This window comes from Schistocerca nitens, chromosome 3, assembly GCF_023898315.1.
Source record: "Schistocerca nitens isolate TAMUIC-IGC-003100 chromosome 3, iqSchNite1.1, whole genome shotgun sequence".
In the NCBI taxonomy this organism is placed as follows: Eukaryota; Metazoa; Arthropoda; class Insecta; order Orthoptera; family Acrididae; genus Schistocerca; species Schistocerca nitens.
Window position 1 is genome coordinate 218710812 of NC_064616.1, and position 15008 is coordinate 218725819.

Sequence of the window (15008 nt, forward strand, 5' to 3'; positions counted from 1 at the left end):
CCACCTCACCCGCCGGCTCCTCTGGACCCAGCCTCCCGCGGCCAGGTGGTGGGGGGCACACCGCAGGTATAAAGGGACCGGCATCCGCAAAGTCTCGGCACTTCGCCAGAAGATGATGAGCATGTCACTCGTCGAAACGTCGCAGTTTGAAGACACCGCCACCCGGCTGGAAGCCCGAGAACTCTTCACCATGTGAACCATGTTTATCCGTGTTGAGAGGCGATGGTAGCCATGTTGCTTATTCTCTCATTCATAGAAAGAGTAGGGGGTGGTTGGTTTTACCATCGAATGATGTTGTTGACATCTGTGTGTGTGTGCAGAAAAAGTGTTCAGGTGCTATACTACAGGTAATTCTAAAGTTCCTTTGAAAAATCAGTTTTCCAAATGTGTGTCTGAGGTGCTTAGTGAATTCATATTCAAGCCAGTGTTTAAGGAATTAGCAGACCACATGAAAAATCAGCATCCCTTGGACAATCATATGATACTGCTGATTAAAGCAATTGCCACACGATACCTCCTGACACGGCAAAAACATGCAGCCAAGAGAATAAGTGATGCATTGCATGAAAATAAAATCAGGACAACCTATACAAAACTGGTACTCTTTAGAGGTCAGTAACTGATATTTGTACACAGAGGTCTAGTGTGTGAGGCATCTTTTATAAAGCACTCATTATATTGAGGCACACTGGGAATGTAACCTTATTGTAATTAATAAATGATGCACATTCTTCCTTTTCCGTTATGTCTATGTTGTTATAACCAGCTACAAAATGTTTGTGATGTGTGTATCTTAAAACTATTAGTACTAGCATATTCAGGGTATCTATGAAAATTTGTTCCTGGTGTGTGATGGAGTCAGACAATTATAATTTTATGTGTGTGTGTGTGTGTGTGTGTGTGTGTGTGATGGAGTCAGACAATTATAATTTTATATATGTGTGTGTGTGTGTGTGTGTGTGTGTGTGTGTGTGTGTGTGTGTGTGTGTGTGTGTGTGTGTGTGTGTGTGTGTGTGTGTGTGTAATACCTTCCAAATATATCTTCCTCAAACCAAAATTTGGAACTACATTATATGTAGAGTGTTTCCAAGTGATTGATACTCCACCATTCCAGTATGCAGTACTAGTTCTGCAATAGCTTGTGATCTGTGTGCTTCCAAATGGGACATACATTTCTTTTTGAAATATTTAGCCATTGTTTGGCAGAGTATGCTGCAGTATGTTCTAGCCAGTGTTGTTAATTAAGTTTCCACGAGTGACAACATGTTAATGAGAAACAGAATTGCCTCATTTTTGGCACATTGAAATACATTCCCATCATTGTGTGGTATGTTATGGTTTTTGCTTGTGTGTCATTACAAATTATATTTTTTTGTGATCTAGTCCAACAGTGGTTTACCCTCAAAAAATGAGGGATAGTAGTGTTCGCAGGTGAGGGTTATTGGTTTTTCACTACTTCATTGGGCACTAAATTTTCTAGCAGTCTCTCCCCTAATCCATTGAAATGTAACCCATGTGTTGCACAGAAATTACAGCCCACAACATTTATATCTGTAGTAAGACATATTTTATAAATGATTGCATATTTTCTTATGTTTGTTTGCTGGCCTACTTTCCTGGTTTATGCAAGACCACTGTGATAAATCATATGTATGTGGAATGGTAAATAGTATTACATTTGTATCAGTCAGGAGACTGAGACATTTCTTTCATTCTTAACAAGCAATGATGTGGACTTTGTTACAATTTCATATAATATTTTTTTTTTTACAAAGAACTGTGTTTATTTTTAAATTCCACAATCTTGTGGAAAAGGCAGTTAACTGAAAAGTCACATTGTAATAATTTTTCTGTATACCTGTAACAAGCAGTTCAACAAAGTGGATAACAACAGATCAACAAAAGCTTTTTTGCTGGAATAAAATTCTGAACATAGTACCTAATATTTATGCTTTATTTCATTCCCAGTTCCCATACTTTTTATGAATGAATAAGGAATATATAGCCTATATTTTTATTAGGACAATGATTTCAAAAGCAAATCCTAGTTTCAATGTTAGTAAAACTTTGTCATTGGCAAGCAATGAAGCTTCTGCTTATCGATTGAGACGTTCCACACTTCTCAAACTATGATGTAAAGTTTTGCTCCATGATCTGTCTCAATCCCTTCATCATTTCATTTTGCACCACTGTAAATACCTGTCAGCTTGACAAGAAAGGCTTGCATTTAAAAGAATGAAAATTATAAAATAGGGAATGACATAAACAAAGCTCAATGTAGAATGGTTTATGCCTAAGCTACCTAAAAACACTGGGACATTGTTGCCCTGTTAAGAAATCTCTTCCATACCAAAATAAGAAATTGGAACCTAAGGTAAGTAAGCAATAAGTAGAACTCCTTACTAATATTAAAATGAGTCCCATAGCAGATGAAAATTGGAACACTGTTATACTGCATTGGCTAACAGACATGTCATTTAAGTGCTGCTGCTGCAGTTGATTTGTTAGTTACTAAAGAAAGTGCCGTAGTCTCATATTAGAGCTGCTGCATATCACTTAAGAGAAGAAATGTGGGTATGTATTGAAGTGTTTATGAACTGTATGGCAAAGTGTTTTGTTTTCTTCCTCAGGGTCAATGTTATCCAAACTGAAAGTACCTGTTTTGTGTATAACAAACACCTAATCTATATTTCTTAGGATTCTCCGCCGTTATATTCCACTTGACAACAGAATGAAGTTGTGCACAATGTGACAGGTTGTTGGCTAAACATTAACTCACATTGAGTTATTTTATCAGACTTATTTATCTGCTGCTTCATTGTTTAAATAATTAACAACAAAGACAGATCACTTGGTTACCTCTTCAGATATAGGTGGTGGTCAGAACCGCAATCAGTCTGTTACACATTAGTAAATAGCTGCTACAATACATCATTCTGAACTCAAACAACTGAAAAGTTTTGGTTTGTATGTCACGAAAATCGGAAAAGACGACGTCACTTTTCGTAAATCTGGCATTGCTTCGTCCAATCAGATGATCGTAAGAATAAGTAAAGAAAGAACCCTAGTTTGTGATACACGTTGATTACTGAATTAACAAAATTGTATCGTTTACATTGAAGACTAGCCATTCGTAATATTACATTAAAGACTATTTTTAATCAGAAGAAACGCGGAATTTCGCCTTTACGAGATTTTATTTTAAACAAAAACTTTGAAACAACCAATCTGATGACGTTACATGCGTATATGGTGCAATTAGCGACTTTAATACACGCAGCGCTATAGCACACTGGCAATGAGTGTCATGGCAGCGAGCCACGCCCCCATGGCTTCAGAACGTAGTACGGCTGGGATACGTAGCGCCATTTCCCCTTATTCTTACCACATGGTTCACATGATCACTGCAATAGTTTTCGTTTTGACGCATGTTGTGTTGTGCAGAAGGTATCGTTTGTGTGTTGTGTTGAGTATTTGACGGAACAGTTGATAAATGGCGGGGGCGATATTAGAAAATCTAAGTGGGAGAAAGCTGACCATACTGATATGTTTTTTAATGTTGTGTCAGATTATTTGTTTTCTGATTGGCGGACTTGTTGCACCGACGCCGTCTACCGCAGACCACATTTTGGCCACAAAATGTTGGGATCCTGATCCCAAAAATAACACCGAGAAGTGGTTCTACGCTCGAGGTCGCGGTAAATGTCAAACAATTGATATACACGATCACACTGAGCCAAATATGCAAGCAAATAATATTGTCTTCGTTTTTCAAATTCCACTACCAAGAGACAGTTTAATGCACGATTACTTCCGGTGGCAACAAAATCTTATTGGAATCCTACAGATTGATATAGTGTACCAAACAGGAGTCGATGAAATGGAGCCGCGCGTTCCGTTGACGCTAAATGCAAGGCTGGCTTATCGAAATAAAGGTGATGCCGATGACGACTGGAAAAGTTATGCCGCTTCAGTTGAAGAAAGGATCCTTGAGTGTTCATCTGATAGAAAACCTGGTTACAACTATAACTGTTCATTTGTTCCGTTGTTTGAGTTAGGTTCTCTTCATCACGATTTCTATTTATTAAATATTCGCCTGCCAGTGGATGCCAATAAAACCATTAACAAAGGTCTGGGACATGTAGAAGACTTGTGGCTAGTTACCATTAATCAGAATGGAGGTTTTACAAAAGTTTGGGTGTCTCTTAAAAGCGTATTCTTCCCAATAATTATTGGTATAATGGTATGGTTCTGGAAAAGAGTGCATCAGTTGTCTCGCTCCCCAGCACTTTTGGAGTACATGCTGTTTTCTTTAGGAATTGCACTAACTGTGTTGAATGCACCACTTGAATATTTAACACTCTCATTTGACATGCCTTTCATGTTGCTCCTTTGTGATATACGGCAAGGCATATTTTACGCAACACTGCTGTCCTTCTGGTTGATATTTGCTGGAGAGCATCTGATGATTCAAGATACTGCGGAAAAAAATACGCTGCGCACCTACTGGAAACATCTGAGTGCTGTAGCTACTGGTTGCATTTCTCTTTTGGTGTTCGATATATGTGAACGTGGAGTGCAACTAAGAAATCCGTTCTACTCCATTTGGGATACAGAATTGGGAACAAATATGGCCCTATCTTTCATTATATTGGCTGGTATATCAGCAGGAGTATATTTTCTATTTCTAACTTACAGAATTTGGGCAGTGTTTTGCAACATAAGTGCTAAAAGATCAGCACTGCCTTCATTGTCTTGTGCACCCCATTTACATTACCAGGGAGTAATATATCGATTCAAGTTCCTCATGTTAGCTACATTGCTTTGTGCATTAATGACTGTTGTGGGCTTCATTCTGGGACAAGTATCTGAGGGTCGGTGGAAGTGGAATGATCAAATAGAGATTGAATTCACATCAGCTTTTTTCACGGGAGTCTATAGCATGTGGAATATTTACATATTTGCACTTATTGTTTTATATGCTCCCTCTCACAAACAATGGCCATCAGAAGCAGATATACGCAGCAATTGTAATGAGGAGATTGAATTCAGCTGATTAGCTACTGATCCCAGTGAAATCTCATCTTTAACGTCATTTGCAAGGAAACCTGCACTTGATTAATGGCAGCGTGTTGGTTGGTTGCAAGGTCTGTTGCCATTGTCTTCAATACCAGAATCTGATATTGAACACAGTTTGATTTATGGTAATATGTGTACTTACAGGTGGTGTAATGTAGGCATTTGTTCAAAATGCAGATGAAAGATGTGGCATGCAATAGTGTATTAGCATTGAGCATGATTTTGTGTAATAATTCCAGTCATAATTATAATCATATAGTATCACCTGTAGCTTAAAAAGTGATTAAAATTTACATTTTCAAGTTTATGATATGCCAATGGGGACATTCTCTGTATGCACTAATCTGAGTTGTGACATTACTGACACTATGCTATGTTTATAGTATAGAAAAATTTGTCAAATTATTAAGCACTTCATTGTAATCTCAAATAGAGATCTGCTGTATTTTAGTGGCTGTCATTATGTGTTTGAAGTAATTGGCTTTTGTTACATTACTGACACTTCATTATTTTTATATTTTAAAAACGTTGCTACCAAATAAACAAGGGCTTAATTGCATTCTCAGAAATCTACATTTAACATACTGTAGAGTGAGCTTAGTAAGTATATCAATGAAGTGTGTTTATTGTTTTTATGTACGTCTTTCAACAAATGCATATTTAACTAGAGAATCTCTTATGGTCTGGCAGATAATTATTTCATTTCATAAATATTCATGGGCATCTGCAGAAATTTGACAGGGGGAGGGGGGGGGGCAAGACTCTAAAATTGCCATTTTATTTTAATGATTCTGTCAGTTTAAAAATGGGTTGTGCCACAAGAAATAAATTTTGTAGGTGACAAAAAAAAAAATTATTATTGGTGTTTGCTCAGTACTTGCTGTAGGTAGATCACTTCTACTCTGTAATCCAGATTCCAGGGGAAGGGGGTAAGTGCACTATCTTCATTTATGCCCCCTCCACCTGTTTGCAGCCAGCTGTGTTCATTTCTGCATTCAAAATTTGAATTTGCCTGTTAGAAGGCATGTGTATGGGCATTAACTGAGCACAATATTATTGCACTAGGCTCCTCCCATGGCACCCTCATTCTGCAGGTGCAGTAAAATTGTGGTTGACTGATACATGCTGTTTTGCTTATAAGAATCATTTAATTTTCTTATTAAATTAGTGACCTGATAGGTTTTCATTCAATAAGAGACCTTTCTTCCTTAATAATAATGTCTTTTCTGATGATCTACATTTCAAGTGGATTACTTTTGTGTGGTCAATCATACACAATGTGGTTTTATAGTCAGTGAACTGATTTGCATTAACCTGATTTCTCCAATTTCATTTGGTAATATTTGGGTTTTTCATTGATGCAAAACAAACTTAATGCATCTAATACCAGTACATGATTTATATTATGTTGTGAATATTGTTTCTGTATTTTCATTTAGTCACTTTTAGTAACAACATGGCAACTTCAACACAGTTATGTTAAAGGTTTTACAATCAGTGTAATAGTTTCTACACATTAACATAATAAAATTTATACGTGATGTTGATGTGTTTAGTACTTTGGTACTGTATAGTCGCTTGAAAATTAAAATGTTCCTGCAGATAAAGTATTTAGGAAAGATGACCAGTCCTATAGGTGCCACCTTACTGTAAGATTGTACATATGTTTATATTTTCCTTGCACTAACAGCCGTTCATTTCTGGAAAGCCTGTAAGAGGGGGAGGGGGAAGGACAAGATTGGAGCAGTCCTATTATTGTGTGGAGTAATGTTGGCAGCACTTGTTGTGAAGTGTGATTAAAACATAACTGGGTGTGTCGACAATTGGCCGTAAGTAGCCAAAGTGTTTTGTTGTAGTAATGAGTTGTGCTGAATCCTGACACAAATATAACCACTGACTGTGCTATGCATTTGAATAAGCAGCTGTCCTAATCCCATATTTCACAAGGTATTCACCATAACAATTCTTTGGCTCATGATACAAAGTCTAAGCTACAGTGTGAATTAACTAGACATAAATATGCTCTGATCGCTGGCTGTCTTCTGAATTATTGCTTGAACTGTTCAGGAGCTGTAGCCAAGGTACCTCTCTCAAAATCACAGTCCTTGCTCCCATTAACTCGCAGAAAAACGTATCAACTTCTATCTCAGCCTATATCTTGGACTATGCTGCACACAAGTGTGCCACCAAACTCCATTTAAAAAAAAAAAAAAAAAAAAAAAAAGAGAGAAATTAAAAAATATTGTAGATTTGGCAGCAAATATTTCCATTCACCTATCACATTTTTGTTCCTTCACAATAAATCTGTAAAAAATACCCCAGCAGACAGTGCTTTTATCTATTAATTTCTCAGGTAATGCCAGTTAGTAGAATTGATAGCCCTATCATCATAGGAATTTGAGAACTGCATAACAAAATATCACCCAATCATGAGAGAAGTGTGTAGAATATTGAATGGTTTCTGGTTTGACACTGTAGTGGCTGGCACCATCCGTATTAATTTTAGCTGGGATTCTATTAAAACATATTAGATGCACATTTGAGAAGTTACACCGTGATATCCAATGTAAGAGGACTGGGTATTAACAACATTAGCATAAGATGATTGTCAGAAGCTCTCTATCATATGTGACCAATTCTAGTCTGATATGTCACCAGTTCCATATAAGAATGTTTTATTTGTAGGGATTTTGTATTTTTGTATGTAACACGTATTTGTTTACTTTAACCAGTACAGAGTCTGTCAAGATAACAATCTTTAAAATAAAATATAACTAATCTTGGAGTTGACAATACGTTCCTGCTCACTCTGTCAATATCAGTAAAATTAATCATGTTATTGTCCTTATGTATGTGTATTAACCACGTCATGGACATTTACCCTGTTTGACATAGAGTAGTGTGTTGTCATTTCTCAACAGCAGTTTCATAACATACGAAAAGTAAAAATATGCTGGATCTCATTTATCTTTCATAATCTTATGGTGACATCACTTACCATGTGACTACACCATACTAAGTTCTTAAATAAAAAATGGGCAATGATTTCCATGCTACTGTATTTCGTTTGTCATTATGTAAGTTCAGAGAGAGTAGACTTACAATCTGACACAGGTACAGAACACAGTTGATCTATCTAATTTACCAAATGACAACTGCACAGTGTTGGAAGGTGGTGGTAGAAATTTTTTCAAGCAGTAGTATGTGCAGTCAGGTTTGAATCTGCAATATGGTTCATGTGCTGTTACTTTAAAAATTGAAAACATTTTTGTTTGTAACATGTGGCCTAAGCAATCAACAGAAATGACTGAGGTGGCCTTGAACTGATCACTGTGTAAGTTGGCCTTGTATGCATAGTTTAATGTAAAACCAGAGAGACTTCATTTTGTACTTTTCTATTAGTAACATGAAAGAGCTTCCATTACTTGTAAGATTCACACTGTTGTTTATCTTCAAGAAAAGTATTTCCAATTTATAAACACTTGCTTGTAGTTTGTTTTTGAAAGTTTTTTTTTCCAGTGCAGGGCTTGATTTACATTATTTAGTCACATATTTATAATCTGATATTGCTAAAGACTGTCAAATTTTAAGGAGAGTAACTAAATGTGGTATTAAGAGAGGGGTAATTGCTGTGAAACAGAAGATATCTCTATTAATTTATTTTTATGTTGCATAAAGTATTATTATGTTGTAATAATTAATTTTCTAATGTATATTTGTGAGAAGTTTTGTATTTCACATTGTCTTTATTGAAAATGGCATGTAGGGAAAGCTTTTTTTTATGTTTATATAAGTGCCATTTTAAAATGTTACGGCAGTATTCTTTTGTATCTGAAAGTGTTATTCAAGACTGAATTCTCCATTTATTGCACCAATAACATATTAGGATGGACTGTGCAAAAACCTATTCCTGAAAGTCTGCCCCCATATGTTTGTGTTCTGATGAATGTTCAGTTTCATGGAGAAAAAATGCAAAAATATTGTGATGGTAAAAGTTAATAAGGGCAATGCTGTTTTTCTTCCCCAGAGCAGTGTTCGCTATGGGATGTGAAGGAAAAACAGTTGGGTAGACAGTGTGTAATGTGACAGCTATACCAGAACTTACACACACTTGCTTTGGTGGCAGAAATGTAAACTTAGTTATGTTACAATAGGACCATTACATTGTGTACACTGTATTTGCCAAGAAATGACCAGGGGAAGCTACATAATGTGCACAATGCTGAAGCTTTCATTTTGCACTCGCACATTGTCTGTTCTCTTGCCTCTCATTTATTCCTGAAAACTATCTTCCCATGAAACTGACACATGCCAAGTTACATGGCATAGAGGAAAACTGCTCTGGGTGGAACTGCCCCTATTTTTAACCTTTAGCAATTATAATTACTTGCAGTCAATTGAACTAAAATCTCATGAAACTGCATTTTTATTAAATGAACTGAGATATTGGGTTTATCCACGACTGTTTTTCTATATTTCAAATGATTTGCTGAAAATGTGATGAAGGAATTAAAAATTTCCTAGGTATTTATCTGATGGAATGGTCCTGAACTGAAGGGAGATGGGTGGGAAGGGTATTTTGAAATGTAACAAGTAACTGTATTGTCCTATAAATATTTGTAAATGGAGAAATAAATTGTAATAGTTTATTCATCCACATAAATAGAAGGTAATTATTTTAATTCATACTTTGTAATAATACTATTGAGTGGACTTCTGTATTGAGATTTGCTGCGGCATGTGATCCTCTAGTAAAGTCAGAACACAAAGCAGTGCATTTATGCATTTACTGACACACAAATAGTATCTTTATTTGATTGAATATTTGCAATTTTTCAAAGAAAAACAACTTTGTCAGAAATTTTGTACAAGAATTTAAATACGCAGCATTAATGTGTCATTTACTGAATGTTTCTGAACATTTAACAGTCTTATCTGCCATGTATGATGATTTGTGAAATAAATTTTGATTACTATCACTGAATTAGTTTGATGGATTGGTGTGAGTAGAGTAGTAAAAATTGAAATTTGAATTGATTGGTAAAACCTCTATTACTCCTTTTCCATCTTGTCTTGCTTTGCATAAAGTGAGATTTTACAGCATCACTTGTCATTATTTTCATTTTGTGACAGATTGCTGCACTAAATTTTTTGAATTTTCATTTTGGTTTCTGTTACTAAAGTGTGAATAGACACTGCAGAAAGCTGTACAGTGTTATGAAAATAATGGAATAGTTTGATTCAGGTAAATTTTAAGAGATCCTGTAGCCAAAGATTATCATTACAGTATCATTCTACAATTAGTACAGGTTATGGATTGGGGTTTATTAATAATAATAATCATGAAAGTGGTCTCCCCATGAGGCCCATCATATGATGGAGGGTAAATGAAAACATATCCTCATTAACAGATGTAACAAAATTTTAAGCTATTCAGTATTTATCAACAAAGTTACAGAATTGATCCAGGTTTGAGTTCCTTCGTGTACTAATGTTTTGAATGAAATAATAGATTAATACACCTTTATTTGAAAGGATTGCTTCTGGTCATATTTCTCATAATTTTTTCTGCTGTTTCTAGACTATTAGTTAATATATATTGCCAATTCTAAAGTGAAAAAGTAGTGACTGCCACCCATCACATAATATGGAAACATTCTTTTGTTGAGCTTAACTGGGTGTTTGTTTTCAGAACAGAGCTGTAGTAACAGTTTTATGTGGTTATCCGCCTAAGGTCACTTTGGTTATTTTTAAGTATCTCATGATTGTTACTGTTTGTGCTTCATTGCCATTGCCTTTACTTATTCACAATGTTAAAATTTACATTCAGGGACAACTGCCAGTCCATGCACCAATCATAAATTCCCTGCAGGTATTTCCACATTTCGCAAGTCTTCTGGGAATACAACCTTCCTATAGACGAGAGTATTATTTGGGAACAGTCCTACATGACGTTTCAGTGGTAAGTTTGAAAAAATCTGCATGAAATCATCCATGTAAATGTCTGTTAGTAAAAAATGCCCTCAGGAGGAAGACATGTCCCAAGCGAAAGGACAACCAACTTTAGGCCATAGATATTAAATCTAGATTTGCAGCCACAGTATCGGAGTCAGTTTCGTGGCTTTTTATAAAGTGCTTCTTGAAGCACAGCAAACAGTATATGCTACCTGCTGAATCTGCACTAGACGTTTCACCACACGTCCACATTACACTGTTACCCAAACTGCTATCAATTACTGAAGTAGTGTTTGAAATGGTAAAAATAGCTACATCATCAGCCTCCTAAGCCTCCTCCAAATTCTGAAACTGGTGCATGCTCTTCTGTAACCTCTTCCCAGCTCCCTATGGTTCCCGATTTTATAATTTCAGGACTGTTTGCTGTTATGAGATCTTATGACACTGCCCTCACGAGGTTGTTCTCAAACTACCTGCTCAAAATAATTTTTATAGAAGACATTAATAAGTCTCACATGAATCCCAGTCTCTGGCACCAGTCCTAAACTCATGACTCCCATTCTATAACTGGCAGTTTGAAATCTTTCCCAATTATAATAGCATGATCGCAAAACTTACTTGAGGCATGCTTCAATTTTTCTCTGAAGCACTCTGCTACAATGACTCCAAAGGCAGATGGTCCATAAAAGCATCTTATTAATACGTTCGACCCACCTTTGATGCTTACCTTTACCCAGATTATGTCTCATTCACATTCTGTTATAACTTCCCTAGATGTTAGTGAGCTCTTTCCAGCAGTAAACATGCCACCACAGTTTGCGTTTAGCCTGTTCTTGCTGTATATATTGTAATCTGAATTTCGTATTTTGTGACTATCCACTTGTGTTTCATCCAGCTTTCCATTTCAAATACAATGCAGACATCATTACATTTAATAAATGGGACTAGTTATGGGACCTGGTTTAGGCCTTCCATCCAGGTCCAAACCAGATGTCTACAGTCGATTCTGGGTATGGTGCTATGTATAGCGAGCCTCGTTCTTACCCCTCATCTGAGGCTAGCTAATTTCACCAATTTAGTCAACCGTGTAAAGGAACTGAGTATTGGCTCAGAACCCTAACACAAGTGTCATTCATGTCAACACGAGATGCTATTTGCAACTGGTTGCATCCAGTATGTTCAGTAGCCTCCACACCATCTCATGTGAGGCGTTCCAACAAGCCTACCAATTGCTCATTAGCCTTCTTTCTAGGCCTGCCTCCAATTGTCTCACAGAGGTACAGTACCCACTTAATGCTGGAATTCACAATGACCAACAAATCCACTCACCGTGCTTGTCTGAACATGAAAAATCTGTCACTGGCTCATGTGTGCTACCAACAATGCACGGCAGTTCCATCCTATATTTGCCTTCTGCATGAAGGTATGTGAACCCACCACTGTCCGTCTCCACCTTCACAAACTGATCAGATGTTGTACATCAGAAGACACAGTGACATTGAGATTTCCAAGGGATTCCGATGGCATCATGTGTCACAGCTTTCACCACTGGTGCCTCGGCATCACTGCAGCTTAGGGGAGCAGCCTGAAGCCTTATGAAATGTTGTGAACACATCTTCCCACTGTTTCCTGACAGTGGCAAATTCACCTATGTCCACACACGAGAAGGATAGTCCCTTCTACTTATAATTGACAACAAAAAGATAAAAATAAAACAATCAGTTATGTCTTTTAGATAGTACTAAAGGCAATATAACCAACTAATGGTTACAAAAAAGGAAAAGTTAGAGCTGCTATATGAGCACCAACTCAAAAGCATAACTACATGGCACATGAGGCAGACAATAATGTGTGACACTACAGTAGCACTTATCGATCCCATAATTCTTGCTTGCTTGTAGTCTGTGTTTTGTGTATGTTTGGCAGGTCTGTCTCATTTCAGATACTTCTGCCTCGGTCTCAATAATTCAAGTACATACATTTTGAACTGACTGTATTCCTCATTAAAAAGCAGCGAAAAGTACCAAAATACAGGCACAGCTAGAAGGTAGGTCTACTATTGGAATAAAGTACAATGCAAGAGTAAAATTATGCCTTATGCAGAGACAAGTATGTTATATTCCTCCTGTTCAGAGATTAAATGAAGTTACATTGAGATCAAATCATTACTAGTATCATCAAAGGTTAGTTGTCCCTCACTTCAGACCTCTCTCCCGTTTGTGTACGATATTCTGGCTCAGTCAGGTACTGTAATGTGTTTTAACAGATTCTGTCATGACTTGCTGATATGTGGCAGACAATGCTGAATCTAGATCCCCACATGCAGAAGTGACAGTTGTATACTCCATTATCAGTGGATCAGAAATCCCAGCACGGTACTTGCTCAGTAATGGATAAAGTTGGATCCTGGTTTGGAGGATCTATGTTCTGCACAATGTTTCCCATTGTTTGTTACAGCATTAAGGACACCCCACCTGGATTGAGTTCAAGAACTGTTGCCACAATATCTTTTGCGCTTTTTAATAATGTGACTGTGTTTTTCCCCTCCACTTCACCAAAGACTGCATGTTTCTGAGCATATGGTTTGCACTACATGGAGCTCCATATTTCTTCCTGAATTTATGGAACCTCTCTTCAACCCACCAGGGAACACATTGCCTTTTAAGCTGCCCTAAAGATTCTGGCATGGATGTATCAACTGTGTAGTGTATTTAGCTGGTGTTGAGGTGAGTGAGTGAGTGAGTGAGTGAGAGAGAGAGAGAGAGAGAGAGAGAGAGAGAGAGAGAGAGAGAGAGAGGGGGGGCAGGGGGGGGGTTATGCTTAGAGAATAATAAGGTTGATGGGGGACATCGACATCAATACTCATGGCCATGCTAAAGTGTGTGCAGAAGCATACAGCTATACAGTTTCCAAGGAAGGTTTGCATGTGATCCATCCCCAGAGGCAGGTGGAAGTGAAGCTGCATAGCATCTTGTGTGATTTAAAATCCCCACAGAGGAGAAATTGGTGGGCAAGTTGTTGTGAGAAGGTATGTGAGAGACTATAGTAAATTATCAAGGGGCAGACAATGGGAATACATCACCCTGTCTACCACATACACTACCAACAGTGAGTACTTTTAAGTCCCTCTTGATGGGTATAGGCCAGAAGTCATTTGTATATTATACAAAGATGACCACAGCATTTTTGGTCATCTCCATCATGAGACTGTTCTTTCTGCACAAACAAAGTTTGTCACAAGATCTGAAATGCATCTTTTGTATAGATTCAACATGGGATTACCTTGTGATGGTAGTTTCAGTTCCTATGCATTTATCCTGAATATATTTATGTTCCACTGTTAGATAGAGCCATTTTACTAGAAAGGGTTTGTGTTCTTGTTCTCCTTTTCTTGCCATTGAGAATTAAATGCAGAGGGTGAAAAAACATAATCATGACAGTGTTCCACCACACTTGGAAAGTGAAACTTATAATGACAAATAAGTACAATCCAGAGAGAACTAACAGCATCCACATATCTAAAATCACACATAACCAATTTTATACACTGAAGGATGAAAGAAACTGTTATACACATGCATACTGAAATACAGAGATATGCAAACAGTCAGCATACACCGCTGCAGTCAACAACACCTATGTTCGTCAGGATAGAAGTCAGGAGCGGAGGGCGTTGTAAAACGAAAATTAATTGAGTGGAATGGACCCAGTTTATTCTTGTAATGATGGTACAGTGGTGCCTACGTAGGGCTGAGCAGCCCCAAGAGGGGTTGCCGTCTGCTCATCAGAGAGGCAGAGACTAGAGGAGCGACTACTTGGGGCCGAGGTCAGAAGCAAAGAGAGCGCGGAGCTGTTCCCAAGCCGCCCTCGCCGCTCCCGGCCGCGTCCCCACGTGATCACGCGATTAGTCTCTGATTGGAGGATTGATTCCGCCAACGCGCCTTGCTAGTAGCGTGCCCCCGTCAGCGCAACCA

The 15008-nt window shown here is 37.5% G+C and overlaps 3 protein-coding genes across 3 annotated transcripts in view; 2 read left to right on the forward strand and 1 right to left on the reverse strand.

Annotated features, from left to right (window-relative positions):
• The window catches only part of LOC126248174 (protein wntless-like), a 212524-nt gene extending 206169 nt beyond the window's left edge, over positions 1-6355 (forward strand). The window contains exon 2 of the mRNA XM_049948944.1: positions 6174-6355. The gene's annotated coding sequence lies outside the window, so the exon portion shown is untranslated. The remainder of the gene's footprint in view (positions 1-6173) is intronic.
• The window catches only part of LOC126248173 (AP-3 complex subunit delta-1), a 507526-nt gene that overhangs the window by 193331 nt on the left and 299187 nt on the right, over positions 1-15008 (reverse strand). The gene's annotated exons all lie outside the window — the stretch shown is intronic.
• LOC126248175 (protein wntless-like) lies at positions 3483-5480 on the forward strand. The gene has a single exon (XM_049948945.1). The coding sequence runs from the start codon at positions 3494-3496 to the stop codon at positions 5054-5056; it is 1563 nt and encodes a 520-aa protein (XP_049804902.1). The 5' UTR covers positions 3483-3493; the 3' UTR covers positions 5057-5480.